This window comes from Mus caroli, chromosome 13 (genome assembly GCF_900094665.2).
Source record: "Mus caroli chromosome 13, CAROLI_EIJ_v1.1, whole genome shotgun sequence".
NCBI classification, from domain to species: domain Eukaryota; kingdom Metazoa; phylum Chordata; class Mammalia; order Rodentia; family Muridae; genus Mus; species Mus caroli.
In genome coordinates this window covers 52,262,022-52,281,790 of record NC_034582.1, presented here as the reverse complement: position 1 = coordinate 52,281,790, position 19,769 = coordinate 52,262,022, and the positions used below count along the sequence as shown (strand labels likewise).

Below are 19,769 nucleotides of genomic sequence, written 5' to 3'. Positions count from 1 at the left end.
CCTGGCTTTCCCAAAGAGTACTGAACTGTTTTCTTGAGATGCAGCTCTGTCCCTAGGCAAGCCTCTGAATCCAACAGAGGGCCTGTTAAGGAAACCATCAGGCCCTATAATCTGCTTCTTCTGGAAGTTCACAGAGTCCCTCTCAATGTCAGTAGCTGCCAACCAAGTAAATCAAAATCCAGGAGGGAGGCTAAAGCATCCACAGAGGCCTGTCGCCACTGCCTGGCACATGCTGGTGCCCAGGGTCCTGCATCAGAGTTGTGAGCCATCCCACTCTGCCCCATCCCACTCTGCTCCAAGCTTCTGGCCTCTGTACCATGCATCCATGGGCTTCACTGAGTGAAGCTACTGAAGTTGGTCCAACACAGGTCCTTGTCAGCTATATTCAGAGAAGCACTGGAAGAGCTAAGCCATAGGCAAGAATCCTTGTTGTGGTTTCCTGTAGACTGCAAGCTCCAGGCCTCTACAATGTTGGCAGTTCTCATCACTTGCAGCAGTGATTACCAGAATCATTACTTCAGTCTGCTCAAACCAACAAACAAAGAGACAAAGAAACCAATTCTCATTCTGAGAATGAGAGAGTCCAGGCTCAGTTTCTCACCCAGCACTCCACAGCCATCAGTTGATTCCAGTTATAATTAAGAAGAACTCAGCCATGTATGTTAAATCTTAGCATGCTCTCACCCATTAAGCAAGTGAGAAGTCTACAGGAGGAAAGGCACTGGGGTGGAGTCCTGGGGTCGCTATGGGGTCCCGCGTGTGTATTACATAGCCAGCACCATGCTGCCTGTTTCTCCTGCCTCAGCTCAGCGAATCCTCACACCGACATTAATGAGGCTTCTCTGTCATCACCAGGGGACACAGGGTCTACCTAGACACTCTGACCCTGGAATAGAGGGTCAGACTGCTCCCAAGCACTCCAATCCTCCTACCCATCCCCTTTCTCTATCTCCTATACTTTCCCATTAATTCACTGGAATACATCCTTCAGTAAGGACCCCCTGCCTTTCATGCCGTTCCTAAGAGATGCAATACCACTATCCTTTTTCTGAAGAGATGTCCCCCAAAGACACAGTCGCCTTGACAGTCTCCACTGCACTGAACCTGGGGTTGATACTGGCACCCCCTTGCTGTTGCTTGTCACACCCTGGCCTTTCTCTGCCCCTTATCCCATGCCTGACTGACTCATCAGCAGATCACCCTACCCTTTTACTGTTGTCGCTGTTGACACTGTGACAGTGCAAAGCACTGTGGGGCCACCCAGTCACTCCCCTGTGGTCCAGCTATGGCTGTTTCCAGTCTTGGTGTTTCAGTATGAACACACCACCCTTGTAGCGTTCTGATTGGATTCTGATGACTCTCTTCTTCTGATGGTCTAATCCTCATCCTCTCCTTGTCACCACGGGCACTCATTTGTCACCATCAATAAACTCAAACCCTTAATAATCAAAGCATCGTGCACCATACTCTGACTGCAACCTCCAGTGTTCCTGTCTCCCTTAAATCCCAGCTCTGCCGATGCCATCTTCCTCTGGAACCTCAGGCTCAATGATGCTCTCTGTCCACTTTCCCTCTCCCTCTGAAGTCTCCTTCCCCTTGTACCAGCCTCGGCTCCATGAACCACCACTAAAACTACTCCTCTATATAGTCCTCAACTCCTCTGCCCCTCTGAATTTCTCTTTGGAAAAAAACAAGTTTCTGAGTACTCTTTATAGGCACCCAAAAGTGGGAAGGTATTTAGAAAAAAACAGAATCCCATTAATGGCCTTCATCTTATATTTATTACCATAAACCTCAAATGAGCTTGTTTGTGGTTTGCTGTTGTTTTGCTTTAGTTGTTTGTTTGGGTGGGGCCTTGGTTTTTATCTGTTCTATAATTCCCTGTGCAGCCCCAGACTAGCCCTAACCTCTGCTGCTTCCTACCTGCACTCCGCAGGTGCTACTGACCCATTCATCTGATACTCTCTTCCAATCTACATCTGACCTCTTCAAATGTGAACCACACCCCTTATTAGCTCTCAGCTAATCACTTCTGTTTATATTTAACTCAAAGCAAAACAGTGGGATGAAAATATCTACAGCTGTGTACCCAAAGTGCTGCTCCTGGCTGCGTCACCTTCAGACTGACATTTCTTCTTGTTACTAGAGATAGGCAAAATGTAAGTCTGTCAATTGAGACTGAGAGATAGATAGATAGATAGATAGATAGATAGATAGATAGATAGATAGACGTATTTCTGTGTGTACATCTCTATGTAAATTTATTTTCTGCTTGTAGACTATGTTTAATACTCTCTCATATATGGCATTAAACCCACTAAATCAATATAAGAACCTACTGCTATCATAGGCAACAATCTGCATAATTAAATTTCAATCAGCATATAGACTATTAATCCATCAAAGGGAACAGAAGGAAGGAAGGAAGGAAGGAAGGAAGGAAGGAAGGAAGGAAGGAAGGAAGGAAGGGCAGAAAGAAGGGAGAAAAAGAGGAGGAGGGAGTGAGGAAGAAAAGAAGGAAGGAAGGACAGAAGGAAGGAAGGACAGAAGGAAGGAAGGAAGGAAGAAAGAGAAAGAAAGAAAGAAAGAAAGAAAGAAAGAAAGAAAGAAAGAAAGAAAGAAAGAAAGAAAGAGAAATAGAGGGGAAGGGAGGAAGGGAGGAAGAAAGAAAGGAAGGGGAAGAGGAAGGAAGAAAAGAAGGAGGGAGTGAAGGAAGGAAGGGCAGAAGGAAGGGAGAAAGAGGAGGAGGGAGTGAAGAAGGAAGGAAGAAAGGAAGGAAGGAAGGAAGGAAGGAAGGAAGGAAGGAAGGAAGGAAGGAAGGAAGGAAGGAAGGAAGCTTACAGTTCCAGGGGGACACAGTGAGTGACAGTTGGGAAGGCCTGGCAGCAGGCAGGGCAGGCATGCTGGAGGCAGCTGGAGGCAGCAGGAAGCCGCAGTATGTGCTGAGTCAACATTCAGGAAGCAGACCACGAACAGTACCCTCAGATGGGCAAGGCTGTAAAGTCTCAGGACTGACTCTTCCTCAAGAGCTCTCTCTCTCCTCAAGGTTCCACATCCCCCAACAGTGCCACCAGCTGGGGACCAAATAATCAAACTAATGAGCCTATGGGAGACATTTAACATTCAAACCACAACAAGGGGGGAAAGGGGGAAATGAAGACAGAGATGGAGAAAAAGAAGGATAAGAAGCAATTCCCTTGGCCCTGTGTATCCTCCCCTCGTCTCTCCTTCACAACACAACTCTAGAGATCCATGTGACCCCTGGCCATAGTATCCCTCTTTCCTCTCAACGCCCTGTGGCCGCATCCTCGTGGTCTCCCAGAGCTCTTCCATCAAGTGGCTCCTGACCCCAAACGGAAATCTCATGGGGCTTCGTGGGAGAGCTGTTTATGACATGTTTAAGGCACTTCCGTTGTCACTGGTACTACAACCATCTCTTAATGCAATCGGGCATGTAGAAAACAAAAGTTCCCTCCGGGCGTACAGCATGTTCATCCCTGCTAAGGTAGCTCCCTTTGTGCCAGTGGAAGGTTTCAATAAATCTTCCCTCCTATAACCAGGTCCCTGAAGGGAAGAATGCGGGAGTAGATTTGAAATCTGCATTCCTTTGAAATTTAGTTTCTAGGATCTCCATTGAGGAATGAGTGTTAATTATCCTGAACTGTGTGGGTGTCTCCATAGCACAGACCTGAGTAAGTCGCTTCGCTTTTGTCCCACCTGGGTAATGAGCTTCTCTCTCTCTCCTAATTTTTATCTGTCAGTCATTTTGACAAAACTGACAAGTTGGAGATCTTCACCAAAACCCGGAAAACCAGTGACTTGCTAAATCCGATGCTGCTAAAGGACAAACTCAGCACCAAACATTGAGGACCAACGCAGGCTGCTGGCTGGGTTCAGTTTGTTGTCGGTGTTGGGAACAGAAATTCATCAATAGATTCAACCCAATATCACTCTTTTTAAAAGAAACCCAAACATAGTTTCTTATAGCTAGAAATCTGTTTGCTGTTAAGTTTATATAAAAACAAAAAGAATTTTTTTTTTAAAAAAAGCAATATTTAAATGTATGTCAAAGCTAAGGGATTCGGAATGCCAATCCTTGGCATTTGATGTGAAGACACAGAAATGAAGACAGTCTACGAAAGGACTGATCATATAACAGTGTGCCTATTTCAGAAGTAAAGTATCAAATCCATACACATTTACAATATGCCTGGCCACCCAGTCCTTAGTATTCACGTTAACAAGTGAGACCATGAGTTCACCCAAAGACTTGTACACTGACATTTATAGCCACTTGGTCTTTATTTGCCAGAGGCTAGAAACACCCAAACGCTACATCAAGTGTGTGCACAGACAAACTGTGGTACCACCATAGAGTGGATCCAAGACAGACAGAGATGGACTTTAGTGCACATGACAACCTGATGAGCTGAGTCACACTCAGATTATACTCAGCTGTAGACTCAGCAGTGGCAATGTCCCCAGTGAGTGCGGCCGGAGCAGCCACAGTGGAGCCCACGCCTGAGAGCATTGTTAAATGGGACAACCTGCCACACCAGAGGACAGCAGAGGCAACAGATGTAGACAACTGTGGCCAGAGTCCTGCCATCAAACAGGACAGGAAACTGGGGCTGTAATGGGAGTCAGGAGACATTTATTTTTAAAACAAAGAAATAATGGCATATGTGTACCTTGGAGCCAGTAGGAGGCTGGAAAGCTGTTGGTGCAAGGGAGGGAAGGAAGAGTGATGTGTCCTTGAACAGCTGTCTGGTGTGAGTGGGGGATTTGGAGGGGAGGGGCTGAGGTGACAGGTCCCAGACTTCCTGAGTGCAGAGACAGGAGAGGCAGTCCTTGTGGGCGGTTCTGTGATTGTGGGCAGCTTCTTTTCTGACAACAAACAAGGTCCTCAGTGACCTGAGGGAGAGAAGGCTGCACAGGGCAGGTGTGTGTGCTCGCTCCTGAGGCTTTCTGAGGCTGGAAATGGTGACAGTCCTTCCTTTACAGGGTTCTGTGGGGACTGAGATGATGACTCGTTGACACTGGGGAAAGCTCGGCATCCAAGAGCACGACTTTTGGATGATTTGGGCCAGGGTAGCTCAGGGCATTTAGAAGCTACACTTCCCGCTGGTACCTTCACTATCTGGCCAGGTGGTAGCTCCTTGAGAATGAGTGGATGGTGAGTGGGTGAGTCCTAGGGTGAAGACAGACAGGATGTAGCGTTCATGTCAGCCCTGTCTTAGATGCTCAGACTCCCTGTGGTCCCGTCTGGCAAGCCAGTCTGCCCAAGCTTTGCAGCCAACGGCCATGTCTTCACAGAGTTTCTGAAACTCTCTTCTTCTATGTAAATTCTGGATAAAACTGGAACAAGGCCATTCTTGTCTGAAAATATTTGCTTGATCCCTTTTCTTTCCCCCGCGAACAGGCACTCGCCGACCTCTGTGTGTAATGCAATGTGACATTCTGAGGCGGCATCCAGGACAGAGCTGGAAGTCATTAACTTGTGGGAAATGCCTGTGCTGCTCCTGCGCCAGGCTCCTGCACCAGGCTCCTGCCTGTGTGCTGAGGGACCCAGGCTTCTGGAAGCCAAAGCCGTCCTGTTTGCTAACTGTGGGTTGTGAAGCCTGTAGGTTGATGATAGTGATTAACACTGAGAGTGACGTTTGACATGGGTATGGCTTCAACTAAGAGATCCGAAAGGAAGCATTGAGGGGAAATATTTGGGGGGTAAGGTGGTGTGCGTGTGACACGGAATACTCTTTTTTTTTTCTTCCAACATTTTGTGTAGCACGGTCTGAAATGTTGAACTATCTGTTAGGAAGACAGACAAGTTGAACTGTTACTAAGAAAGGAAGTAAGTCCCTTAAAGACATTCTGAAAGAGACACTGGTGGGGAGGACCCAGGAGTGATTCATTAAGACAGAAGAAACATCAGCAAGAAGGTCAAGACCTAGAGCCGTTTACTCACCAGGCAGGGAGCACCGGAGTCACGATTTGCTAAATAAATATGTGTAGTTTTTTTTTAAGCATAATGTTAGATGTGAGTTACAGTTTATTTGAAAATTTATAGGCCAGTTTTCTCAAATGAAAAGGCACGCCTGTGTACGTTATGTTCCCCAGTTGAGCCCGGCAGCCAGAACTTTCCAGCAAAGCCTTGTGAAGCAGAGTCCCCAGTGCAGAACGGAGGGACATTGTCTACAGTATTAGACTCTACTCAGCCTTGGGCACAAGAACTTGGTACTTTGAAAGATCCTAGAGAGAGCAAGGCAGACTCACAGATCACCCAGGGACAAACTTACAATCACATTCCTGGGCCCTATCCCTGGAGTTAGTAGGGTGGAGTGTGGGAATCCATGACTTGAGCGCACATTTGAGGCGACCGTGAACCACTAACTCAGCAAACGCTAGCTCAGAGAAGGCAGGCCCGGGTGAGAGCAATAGCCTTCCATTCTGACGCCAGCACGTGCCACTGACTCCAAGGCCCTCCCCAGGTTCACTGCGCTGAGCGAGCCAACCCGCGCGTGGGGCTCGGTGTGACGCACCCTGATTTCTTTCTATTCTGTTAGAATGATTACAGGAAGTTATCTATGCAATGCAAGGATTTTGTGGTGGGCGTGCTGGACCTGTGCCGAGACACAGAAGAGGTGGAAGCAATTTTAAATGGCGATGTGAACTTGCAAGTCTGGTCCGACCACCACCGTCCAAGTCTGAGCCGAATCAAACTCGCCATTAAGTATGAAGTCAAGAAGGTAAGCTCTCTGCCTTTCCTGCCTTCTCTCCTGGCTTTGCACGGCTGCTGGCCCAGCTTCGTGCTCATGTATATTTATGTCCCCACAAAGTGGCTGTGACACCCAGATTCTGCCGAGACAGGGAACGTCAATTTTGCAGAGCTGCTCAGATTTCACTACCCCATCCCCAATAGAGGAATCACAATCAGCCCGTGAGCAGGCCTTGGGCCTGGAGAGCAGTCTCCAAGGGGCTGTCAGAACACACTTCCAGCAGGGCTCCCATGGGCTAGCAAGCCAGGCCTGAGGCTTGCTGGAAAGCCTGTAATTGATCGCTCAGTAGCATCAACTGAGCTTTCTCTGCACCAAGGAACTGGTTGTATAGAATGAAGCTCAGAGAGAGGGCCAGGCAAGACCCGTGGACCTCAGAGGCTCAGCTTAGAGATGGTGGATTCCAAAGTTTCATTAAGTTCTTAATAGAAAGCTCAAGTAGATGCCCAAGGGTAGGCACACCCTCTTGTCAGTACACACCAAGGTTCTTCAGTGGCCATGGCGGAAGGACCCCATCTTTCACATCCCCAGCCACACTTAAACTGCAAGATCCTGTCTCAAAACAAACATTTTTAACCAAATGATATTTAAATGCCCCAGTCTGGGCTCTGAACATTCCTCTTCCCTTGATTATCCAAACAGGGGCAGGCAAGGGGCATAGACCAGCCATCAACAAGATCCATGTGCCTGTGAGACTCATCTAGGGAGGGCTTCTAGGGTCCATAAGGTTTTCTGTGCTTTTACTTCGATAGTCATCATAAATACAAAGAAAATGGATTTCCCCAAGACTGTGTCCCCATAACAAGGAGGTTTTGCCAGGTGCAGGTCGAAGTAAAGCTTCAAGCTCAAGTTTATGTTTTTGAGCTTTGTGGGAACACATTGTTTAACCTAGCCCCAGATCTGATTGGAGGTTTTGTTTTGCTTTGTTTTTAACTGGAGCACAGGGGTCTCATTCTGGAACTGCTGAGACTTCCCGCACTCTCGGGTTCAAGCAAGCCCTGCTGCCGGGCCCGGGTGATACTGGGAAAGATGAGCTTGAGGTAGCTCCAAGCTACCAAGCGACAACTGTCTTCACCAGCCAGAGTAGCTTCCTGCCCCTCACTGGGCATGAGGATGGGGTCTGACACATCCAGGGTTTGGCAGTTTATGTTCACAGAACCTGACTGTTCCAAGCAACCACCTTGTAGGCATTGTCCATTTCCCCTCAAAAATGTAAACTCAAATCCTCTAGCAAAACTGCCATTGAGGGTAGAGTCACTCAGTAAGTGGGTGTCTGGCCATTTCCTCACAGCCACAGCCCTCGGTTGCCAGCTACAGACAAATGATCTGATAATGAATGAGATAGAAAACCCAAGCCCTCCCTGGTCACGATAGCCGGGTCAGAATGAAAGGGTTTCGTGAGGAAAATGATTTGCCCTCGTGGAATTTTCCAATTAAGGGAGTCATAAAGGCCTCAGGAAATATCTATCATGAATGTCAAGCGTCCGCTGCCTCCACAGGTGGGAAGATGATAAATGACTCATGTGGGATGCTAACCTTGCTCGTGTCAAAGACCTCCAATGTACAAATTCTCTCTGACCATGCATGCCATCATGCAAAGGCAGACAGCCCTGTAGCTTTTCTTGACATCTGTTGTACTGTGAATTACTAATGAAAATGTCTAATATTAGGAAGGCTTATGAATCATAGAATGCATTTCCAGTTTGACCTCAGGAATCTTAGCATAGCCTTACAAATACAGTCCTACCCTGGATATGACTTGCAAATGACAATTACCAAGGCCCATGTACAAATAAGTTGCCTTTTTTAAATCTGAGATACATAGATAGATAGATAGATAGATAGATAGATAGATAGATAGATGATAGATAAGATAAATTGATAATAGATAGTTGAGAGATGTTAGATACATACATACATAGATATATACATACATAGATAGGTACATAGATACATAAAATAAGTACATAGATAGATACATAGATGATAGATGACAGATACATAAATACATATATAGATACATAGATAAGTAGATGATAGACACATAGATGATAGATACATACATAGGTATATATGATAGGTATGTAGATAGATAATAGATGATATATATATATAAATACATAAATAAATAGACACATAGATAGATGATAGACACATAGATAGATAGATAGATAGATAGATAGATAGATAGATAGATAGATGCATACATACATACATAGGTAGTAGAAAATACAATATAAAGCCTACCTATGTGTTATCAGATCAGCCCATTCATGCAGACATCAAATGAGACCAGTTATTCTTGGCATTTTCATAGGCATCTAATCAGATATGACCATTAAGATTTTATGTTCAAATACACTTGGATACCTTGAGTTCAGCGTAATCAGACTGGTGCCTGTGCTCCAAGACACCATAGAACCATGAGCATGTGTCACCACTGCCACATAAAATACAGCACACCTTGCAGATCCCCAGAGCTCTTCACATTATCCATGTATCAGTCTGGCACACAAGCTCTGTCTCTCTGTCTAGGAAATGCTTGCACAGGAGTGGCACGTGCCTCCCTGGACCTGCTCACACTCAGGAATGCTGCCTCTCATCTCAACACTTGCCTCTTTTCAGAACTTATCCTAACATCCAACCCACTGTCAACCTCCATTAGATGAAGACAGAGGAGCTCTCGGTAAAGAGGCCATTCCCGAGCTGGTGTCAGGATACAGACTTCCAGCCTGAACATAGTTTATGTAGCCTTGTGTGTCTCAGCCAAGTCGCTAGCATGACTTCATGTTCCAACTGCAAAAGTGGATGAACAAGCTTTTTCCTTATAAAAAATTTGCAAATTTCCAGATAACAATATTCTGGAGATTTTGCTGTTCCCTGTATGCCAAAGGAGAGGTTGCTACTGCTATCTCAGTGGTGACTACCTGCTAAGACACCTAATGTCCTACTATCCCCTAAGACATTCTCCAACTTGCCCTGTATTATCTCCCCCAAGAATGTTAAAAGTAGCCCCATGGTAAGGGGTGGTCAACTGTCTTACAAATCATGACTGTCCTCCATGACTCCTCCTTTAGGAAGCTAACTCAAGCCAGGGATGGTGGTGCACATCTTTAATCCCACAACTTGGGAGACAGAGGCAGGTGGGTCTCTATGAGTCTGAAGCCACCCTGGTTTACTGAGTTCCAGAGCTATATAGTGAATGAGACCCTGACTCCCAAACAAAAGAGGGTAACTCAGACTCAATAATAAAGCTGAAGGAAACCCTTGAATGACAGTGTTGGAGTTGTGGCTGGGAGGGAGCCCAGGGAGGTCACTTCAGGGTCTAACCGTGTACTCATGGACTCACGTGAACAGAAACTTAGACTTTGTGTCTTACATCTCTTGCTACTAAAGGAAGGATAATAAGGCCAACTTCCCAGGCTCTGATAAGACTCAAGTGGGATCAAATGTATGTACCTTGAATATGGCCAGCCCCCATCACCTGTGGGGAGAAGGTGGTAGTGTTAATTTGCTCACAGGCAAGGCAAGGGAAGAGTGCTAAGGGCTCCCTCGAGACCTTACCTGCTACCTGCCTGAGAGCAAGTTCATTTCATGAGAATTCAGAGGTAAGATTCTATCCCCCAGCTGCCTCTCACCAGAGCTCTAAAGCGACAGTGCCTGTACCCTACAGATACGCAAAACCACCCCCAACCTTGGCTTGTAGCTGCTCAGAATGCTCCATCACCTTCTTGGGCCCTAAGCCAGCTGAATGAGGCAGCTTGCTGTCTATCTCCGTCTCAAATATCCCCCTCAAAGGCCTGAAAAGCCTCACCCACAACCTACTGACTCTAAGCAAACCTGGGGCAGTTCCAGGCTCACCCTCTGGGAATGTCCCACTACCCTAGATCTCAATTTCAGCTCAGCTGAGCCCATGCTTCATCCATAAAGCAAACCCATACATGGCATGTGGTGACTGCTTGGTGACTTGCTGACATATGTGACTTGTCTAATGGGGGAACATATGTCATTCCTCCTCCTCTTCTTCCTCTTCTTCCTCTTCCTCCTCCTCTTCTTCCTCCTTCTCTTCCTCCTCCTCCCTGCTTCATCATCTGTGGACTTAAAGGGAGATGTCTGCCTTCCCTTTTGCTAGACTGTCTCTTCATCATCCCTCCTCCCATCTGCCCAAGGAAGGACCAGATGACTCTCCTAGTTGCAGCATGAGAACTCTATAGGGATCAGTCCTGTAGTAGTCAAAGGGAGTAGAGCAAGGGGACCCAGACTGTGATGTTTTGCATCACAAAAGCTTTGGGTACAACTTCTTGGACATAATCAAGCAAAGCCATCCTACTTGGAGAAAAATACACACAGAGGGAAAGGGGGTGGCACAAGTGGAGTGGAGAGAGAAATGACTTTTTTTGCTAAGTCTATTACTTCTGTAGAAGAAGCACAGCTTTTTCCAGACAGCACAGAGGATCTACAATGATGGAGATTAGTTCCATAAGTCTTCGGTCACCACCCCTGAGCTCTCCAGACACAGCTTGGCCTGTTAGAGAACCAGTGAGAACCGGTCACATTCTTGCTCCCAACAACTTGGAGAGGGTGTCTCACTACTCCAGAAGCAGCAGCCTCCCATACGTAGTCCTCAGCAGTTCCCACAGTGTTCAAAAGCATATGTGCAGAGTGTGCTCTGAGACTCGCGCATTCTCTTAACTGCGAGTGTCAACAATATCAAAAAGCGATAACATCGTTCTGCTATACAGAGGCACAAAGTAAACATTCCCATCCCTAAACTGAGAAATAGGAGCACGGTAGGGAAAGGTCAGACAAAAGCAAGACCAACATCCACCAAGGCAAACACCACGTCCTGATGCTCAATGTTGGGCATCTGGGGCTCACAGTGGAATCATCTAGGCTCCAAGGGCTTGAGTCACCTGCCCTTCAATCCTACTACAGTAGCCTGAGCTACTACTGTGCCACTATTCTACTCTATACTATACCATACCATACCATACCCCACCCCACCCCACCCCACCCCCTACCCCACCCTACCCCACACTACACTATACACTACAGGCTACTACTATATCTGGAGCTAGCCCCACTCTGTACATGCAACATTCCTTGGCAGATGTTCCAAGATCCTGGCATCTCTAAGATCCAGACTCTATTGCAAACTGGGTTTCAGTTTCACAGCATCCTGCAGATGCCTGGCTCCCAGCCTTCGGGAACACCTACATTAGCCTTCATGAACCTCTGTTCTTACATCTTTTAGACCTGTACAACCAGATACCACATGAATGGTGTTGACAAATTCTACTGTCAGCTCAGGTAGTTAGCTGGCTCCCTGGACCACAACTGCACTGGCCTTTGTGTGATGACCCTGGGCCAACCTTTTCCTGAGCACTTTCTTGTTTTTCAATAGGAAGCTCTTCATGGCATTTTTTTCTCTCAGATGAACTGGGGTGTCTCTCAAATGCAGTCTCCAGTCTCACCCTGAGGGTACCCTGCCTACTGTCCCAGTGTGTAGCAGGAGGTTTCTCTTACAGATGCTATTACCTTCAAAAACCACAGCCACAGTCTTGTCTGAACTTCTTCCTTTCCTTTCCAGTACACACGTTTGTCAGATCCTCCATTTCCTGCTAAACAATGCATCCTGTAATTCTGGATTGCACCTCACTTGAGCTACCAGATCACAGGCAGAATACAGACAAGTTCTTTGTCAGAATAAAGACAAATGGCTTTTATCCCCTTCCTGATAGACCACTGTGTTTCCTTCTAAAAGCTCATGAAACAGCCTCCACTGATCATCTGTCCTTCACAGCTCCCACGAGAATGAGCCACTGAGCTCTGTTTATAGGTTTTTAGGCTTTTTGTAAGTTCCACACACACCCCAACTTATCCTGATAAACCAGCTCACAGGCCTACAGACCACGTGATCATCTTTAATCCCATAGCAACCCTACTCTGAGTACCAGTTTTCGGTGTTAGTGACTCACCTCATCCTGGGACAAAATACCAAACAAAAGCAGCTGAAGGAAGGGAGAGTTTGTCTTAGTTCATGTTTTGAGTGCTCGGCGTAGTACAGGAAGTCATAGTAGCAGGCTGTGAGGCAGATGGTCACTGGGTATCCACAGTCAGGAAGCAGAGGGATGATCGCTAGAGGTGTAGTCCGGGACCCCGACCAACGGAATGGTTACAGCACACATAGCAGGATGCCAGGTGAGACGTCCCCAGAGGCTTGTTTTCCAAATGACTCTAAGCTCTGTCAGTTCGACAATTCGCAGTAACTGTCACACACACAAGCCCAGCACGCTGGAACTCTGTTTCCTGGGGCTGCCGTCATTCTTTTACAAGCAGGAGGACAGGAACCTGTAAAATGTGCCCATGGGACTCAACTCCACAGAAGGCTTTCCTCTGAGGAGAGCATTGTGGAGAGCTTAGCTCAGTGGGAGAGTATTTGTCTATGAGGAAGACTGTCCATAGGTGTGAGGGTGGGGACATATTGTCCACACGCATCATCCCACCTAGACATGAGCCCAGCGAGCTGGTGCTTGCTTTACAGACGTGGTGCAAAGGGATCCACTTTTCTACTGAAAGAGCTGCTAGAAAGTAATGGAGCTTGCTGGGCAACAGCCCTGCATTTAGCTAGGACCATGGCTGCACATCTCTTGGCTACCAGTTATATGGATATAGACACACCCCTTCACTTACTAGTCAGGGGCTTCTATGCTCCTGGTGTCCGTTACAGGTCATTCTAACCTTCTAGAGCCTCGCCAAAAGAAAAAAAGAAAGAAAGGAAGAAATAGAGAAAGAAAGAAAAGAAGAGAAGAGAAGAGAAGAGAAGAGAAGAGAAGAGAAGAGAAGAGAAGAGAAGAGAAGAGAAGAGAAGAGAAGAGAAAAATAGAAAAAGGAAGGAAAGGAAAAGCAAGGCCCAGCAATAGTCAGAACCAGCTGGCATTGTCTCCCTTGTGTATCCTTCATGCACAGGACACTGGGGAGAGGGCCAGTGACCTCTGTTGGGTCCTGTTTCATTTCCTCTGTCTGCACAACGCACAGGCAAGGCCAGTGAACAAAGGGGACCTGGGGATATCAGGCCTTTCCAGAGGACATCTGAGGGGCCAGTCAGACACACACAGGCTCAAGCAGACATCCCCCCACTGAGCTTCCCCGCAGCACATTGCACTAGCAGATGCTCAGAGGTAGGATGAAAGAAAGCAGGCTGGCTGCTCAGGCACTACCCCAAGCTGTGCTCCATGATGCTGCTGGCTGCCAAACCATGTTGGTACCAAAGCAACCCCTTTGGGGATGCCTCTCTTCACTTCCGGGGCTCTAGCCTGGCACAAAAAAATAACCAGCATCTATTAATCACCTTGGAAGTGTTGTCTTTTACTCAGGAAAGTGCAGTTTTCCCAAGCAGAAAATATTAATGAAAGAAAGAGTAATCAGTATGAGTCATGATCCCTTTTCTGCCTGGAAGACCTCCCAAGAAAAGCAGAAGGAAAGTACCTGGCAGAAACCTGCCTCTCTGTGTTGAAGTCTCAGGTCCCTGGCTTATGAGATATCTGACTTTAAACGTGTAATTTCATCTTTGGGAACCTCAATTTTCCTGTCCATATATGAGAACATATAACCTAAGAAATAGTATTCAGTCTTTATTAGCACATATAATCTAAATTTAAAATGGTATATTCATAATAGATTAACCAGTGGAAGCTACTTGCCATGCTGATTTTATGTGCAGAACTACCCTCGGGCTACATAGGTACCTCTTGGTTTAGTCTCACTGTTTTTGGGCAGATTATTTTTTGCTGTGAGAACTGTCCACATACTGTGGCCGCCCTGACCTCCACCCACTGTCACCTCCCCTTAACTGTGCCAAGCAAAAGTGCATCTGACTGCTCCCAACATCCATCCTTCTGAGAACAACAGGGACAAAGCCACCCCCTGCTGGAAAATGCCAGGCTGGTTTCCAGACTCTTGGCCACACCAAATTCTGGATTCTAAGCCTCCAGGATAGGAATTGTAATTATTCCAAAGACTTCATACATCTCTTCCCTAGCACAGCCACCTGGGAGCTTGGTGACACAGGCAGATCCCTACCCAGTTTCAGGTTCAGCCTCAAGGGGTACACTTCAGTATCTTCTAAAGCTCTCAAGAGATTCTCAGTTTTGGAGGATGAACTCACAGAAGGTGTGGCCTCTCTGGAAATAGTACGCATCCTACATGCAATCTGCTGAGCAGAAGACTAAAGCATCCAGTGGGAAGCCAGAGGCCTCGGTGCTCCTCCAATATCAATAATTGCCCCTAGGATAAAAACAGATCTAGCAGAATCTAGATGTCATTCAAGGCTGACCCCAGAGTACAGACTCTCTCTACAGTGTGTCCCTTTGAGTCATAGAAAAAGCATCTTGCTCTCCAGGGAAACCCTGCCACTAGCCCTGGCCCACCAGTCTCATAGATGAAGTAGAGAGGTGAATCCCAGTGGATCCTGCAGTCATAGAGATGCAGTGGGGACCTTTCCTGAGAATTTCAAGTCAATGGAAGAAATCACTGAATGCTATAGCTGGTCTCTGGCATGCTCCCATCACAATGGCCTGAGTTATCACTGCATCCCCACATCCTGCCCTTCTCAGCTTGCAAAAAAGGAAACAGGGTGAGGGGACACACAGTCTACTGAAACTCCTGTGGACCTGTCTTACTGGCAGATTGTTAAACTTTTTTTTAAAACCTGTTTGCTCTATATAAAGAAATGCGTACAGGGAGAATTCTCTGAAACACTTCCTCTTTGGTTACCAAGCTTCCTATGCCACAGAATTTTAGCGTGTACAGCTCTACCCACTGAGTGCTGTGTTTGTTGAGACAGGCAGAGCTGGAGCAGGAGTACTTTCCGACTTGAAGGTCAGCAAGTGGAAAAGAATCTGAGTGCCGTTTACAGCAGGAACACAAAGTCTTCATCATTCCCAAGAGCAGATGCAAACCAGGGGCAATTAACCGCAACACGAAGAAAAAAAAAAAAACTATGTTCAGATTGTCATTTTTATTCCATAAATCAAAACAACCTTAGAAGTCTCCCCTGAGGACTTCTGGCTAGCTCTAATAACTAAGCTAAATACCAAATGTTCATTTCAATCATATTATTTTGGTTACATATCCTCCTAGATTTATAATTTTAATGAGGAATTGATCTATTGCAAATTCCTTCCATTACGTCCCACAATGCATCATTCTTGGGGAGGAGGCCTGTAAGTATAATTGCAGATGAAAAGGTTTGTTTAAGATGAATGTTTCAGTTAATATAAGCGGAGCCACAGCGACATCATGCCTGGATGGTATTAGCATCTAAGTGGTCTTCCTGCATCTTCTCTCTTACACACACACACACACACACACACAGAGAGAGAGAGAGAGAGAGAGAGAGAGAGAGAGAGAGAGAGAGAGAGAGAGAGAAGGGGTGGGCAGAGGGAGAGAGAGAGAAGGGTGGAGGGAGAGAATTTTCTTAAACAATCATAGCAGGTCATATCCAAGCTTAAACCTTCTGTCTCAGGATAAGCAGGCCTGGCTCAGTCTTTGTCCTTAGGAGTTCAGTTTGTGTTCATCACCAAGGATCTGAGTCTGGTGCTGGGCTCATGTGTTCATGGTTGGTCAAAAGGGTGATATCAGGAGAAACCTGCAGACATAAGATGGGGTAGAGAAGAAGTGAGCATTGTTTTCCAAGAGCTGGGAAGCAGGAGGCAACAGGAGAGGAGGGTAGGAAGAAACATGGCTAGTGGGGGCAGGGCTGAAGGACAGGTCTGCTCTGTGACAGGGAGGGGCTGTGCAGTGGTCTCTGCACACAGTAGTTTTCATCTCACTTATTTCGTTTATTACATGACATGATAAAAAATGAGAAAGACAATTAAAAGATAGTAGCATACAATCCTATATTTCAGATGTCAACTGTTTTAATTTGTTTTCAGTCTCCTGATCCCTTCTCTGTGCAGACATAGATTAACATACATTTAGCTTTCGAGTAAGTGATTTTGTGATTTGATTCATTATTAGAATGGAATGGAAATGTTTTGCTGTATTTTCTATAATTACTCTTTCTATGATATCAGACAACCAGTGTGCCACCGTATACATTTACTCTATTGAGGAATGTTTGCAGTTAAGATATACTTAATTTCACTAGGTTGCTAATGACATCTCCCATTAGTGTGACAAGGGGCTGGAGAGATGGCTTGGCAGTTACGAGCACTCATTGGAGGATCCAAGTTTGCTTCCCAGCATCCCAGCATCCCAGCATCCCAGCATCCCAGCATCCCAGCATCCCAGCATCCCAGCATCCCAGCATCCCAGCATCCCAGCATCCCAGCNAGCATCCCAGCATCCCAGCATCCCAGCATCCCAGCATCCCAGCATCCCAGCATCCCAGCATCCCAGCATCCCAGCATCCCAGCATCCCAGCATCCATGCTGGATGGCTCTGTAACTCCAGCTTTAACTATAAAGTTGACACAGCCTCAATTGAAGGAGTTTCCAGGTCAGATCAGCTTGTAGGCATGGGGCATTATCTTGAGAGTTTCTTGACATAGGAGGGCCCAGCTTGCTACAGGAGGTACCATTCCCTAAGCAGGTAGTCCTGGACTTTATAAGCCAGCTAAGCCTGAGTCCAGGAGAGAGCCAGCAAACAGCATCCCTCCATGGTTTCAGCTTCAGGTCCCTGCTCAAGTCCTTGACCAGTTTCCCTTAGTGATGGGCCATGAGCTGAAAGGTAAGATGAAATAAGCCATTTCCTCCCTAATTTTCTCTTGGCCATGGTGTTTGTCATACCAACAGAAAATAAAGTAGATGGTTTGAGACATCTAGAATCTGCAGACAGCTAGGAGCATGTCACCTAATGCCATACTGCTGGGAAGAAGCTATGCAGACCCAAGTTCACACACATCTGGTTCTGAAGCCTCTATTCTGAACTTGTCCTTAGCCACCATATGTCACTGCCACACTCTGCTGGCACTGGGCAGCTAGGAAAGCCTTTCAGTCTAGGAGGCTACCAGAGGAGTCGTTGTGGTGTGAAAGACTGGGGACCCTTCCTCTGTATCCCAGAGGTGTGCAGAAAAACCTCCCCTATCATCAGATCCTGCCCTCGACCTCCTAATCCCACCTCCTGAGTTACCTTCAGTTAAAGCAGCATCATGCATGGTTATCTTTTATCTCTTAAAAAAATGTGTTCGTTTGTTTATGTGTAAGAGTGCTTTGTCCCAATGTATGTGTGTTCCACATGTGTGCCTGGTGCCTTCAGAGGCCAGAAGAGGGTATCAGATGCCATGGGACTGGAGTTCCAGACTGGAGTTAGCCGGCATGTGGTGCTAGGAATTGAACCCAAAACTGTTTTCTCTGCAAGAGCAGGACGGGCCCTTTAACTGCTGAGCCATCTCTCCAGCCCTACGAATGGTTTTCTAAGGACCTTCATTCTGTGGGCAAAAGGGAAGTGGCACAATGTTGGCAGATTTGGAAGCTGCTTTTGGTGACCACCCAGCTGAAATCTAACAAAATTAAGATCCTTCAGAGATGCTTTACAAAGACAGATTTCAACAACTGGGCCCATTAGCATCTGTTATGGTTCTGAAGCTGTTAATAAACCACAGCCTAGGAAAGGCAGGTAGTCCAATACAGGGACAGGAAACACATAAGGTGCATAGAGGCCCTCCTAGTTGTAATATATCATATTTGCAGATAGTACACAGTTATCCTCAAACCTCCTTACATAGCTATTAAAAGATTTCTTCCCAAAACAATTGAATACTGTCCCCCACTCCGAAATGCATGTTTAAAAAAAAATCTCTTTAATACAATGTAGAGAAAACCACACCATGACATAATCACCAGAATCATGCTGTGACCCTGGTGTGAGGACCCAGAGTCACTGTGAGCGAATCTTTCTACACAGCTTTCCTTACCTCCATTTCAGGGACAGCAATGCTTTGCTCATAAATTTCTAGTTTGTAGTAAGTTCTAGACAAAAGTGTCACATAGTACCTTGAAAATATTACCTTTCATGAACTGTCCAGAGCCACATCCAATGCTCATTAGGAAACGGTCTGCAAATTATCTATGTGGCAGGCAAGGTACTAAGCTGTTAAATCTTAACTGGATTCTACTATCAGATACTATATTGTACTAATAGAAACAGAGGGCTCCTTCTAACCTAAGCCTGTTGTCAGAATTATTTTATTATGCTATACAGTTTGATATATTATCTGGGTGTTTATATATCAATTCACCAAAGTCATTCAGGGCATCTTTTATACTCTGCTTTCCCTTAATGAGATAGATCTGGCTCAGTGTGCCCCACCTGCTTTGTCAAGAAATCCTATCTCAACCTGGGTTAGATATCCTCTTTTGGGCCCAAGGATTCACCTGTATACCCATGGGATATATCTGAGCAGTGCCCTTCTCCTGTGGACACCTTAACCACTACAAATGCTCACCACCAACATCACTTGGACTAGCCATGGTTCCCATAATCTTTTAACATATCTTTTAGAGTGTCCATGGTATTCCAGGATAGCATGTACTAGGGGTGGATACAAGCAGACAGCAATCCCTTCTCTCCAATATTTTCCAATGAAGAAAATCCTTTGGGTCAGATGGATTTGAGATTCTAAACTTCCACAAAGAACACCCTTGGCCCCTGTCTCCAGAAGAAAGTTCAAATGAAACCTGATGTACAGCATCCATGGGAGACTCCCAAATCATTCTTCTCTCTCCTGGTCTCAGGAAGCATCCTTCAAATAAGAGCATTATTGCCCAATTCCTGTCATGGGGGCTACATCTTCCCAAGCACACTGATCTGTGAGCTGTCTCATGTTCCACAGTAGCAGCTCACAGATCCCTCCTGGCCATGCAGGGAAACCAAACGCAAATGCCACCCAATCTTCCAGGATGTGTCTTCTTCTGATAAAACAAAGCAGGCTCATCTCCCAAGCAGGTTCTTTCAGACACCAACCACACACTGCTCATGCAGGACGACAGG

The 19,769-nt window shown here is 46.2% G+C and overlaps 1 protein-coding gene across 2 annotated transcripts in view; it reads left to right on the top strand.

Annotated features, from left to right (window-relative positions):
- The window catches only part of Trpc7 (transient receptor potential cation channel subfamily C member 7), a 120,807-nt gene that overhangs the window by 27,569 nt on the left and 73,469 nt on the right, over positions 1-19,769 (top strand). For both annotated transcript variants that reach the window (XM_029468419.1, XM_021180154.2), the window contains exon 3: positions 6,564-6,746. In XM_029468419.1, coding sequence (XP_029324279.1) covers positions 6,564-6,746 — 183 coding nt within the window. The remainder of the gene's footprint in view (positions 1-6,563; positions 6,747-19,769) is intronic.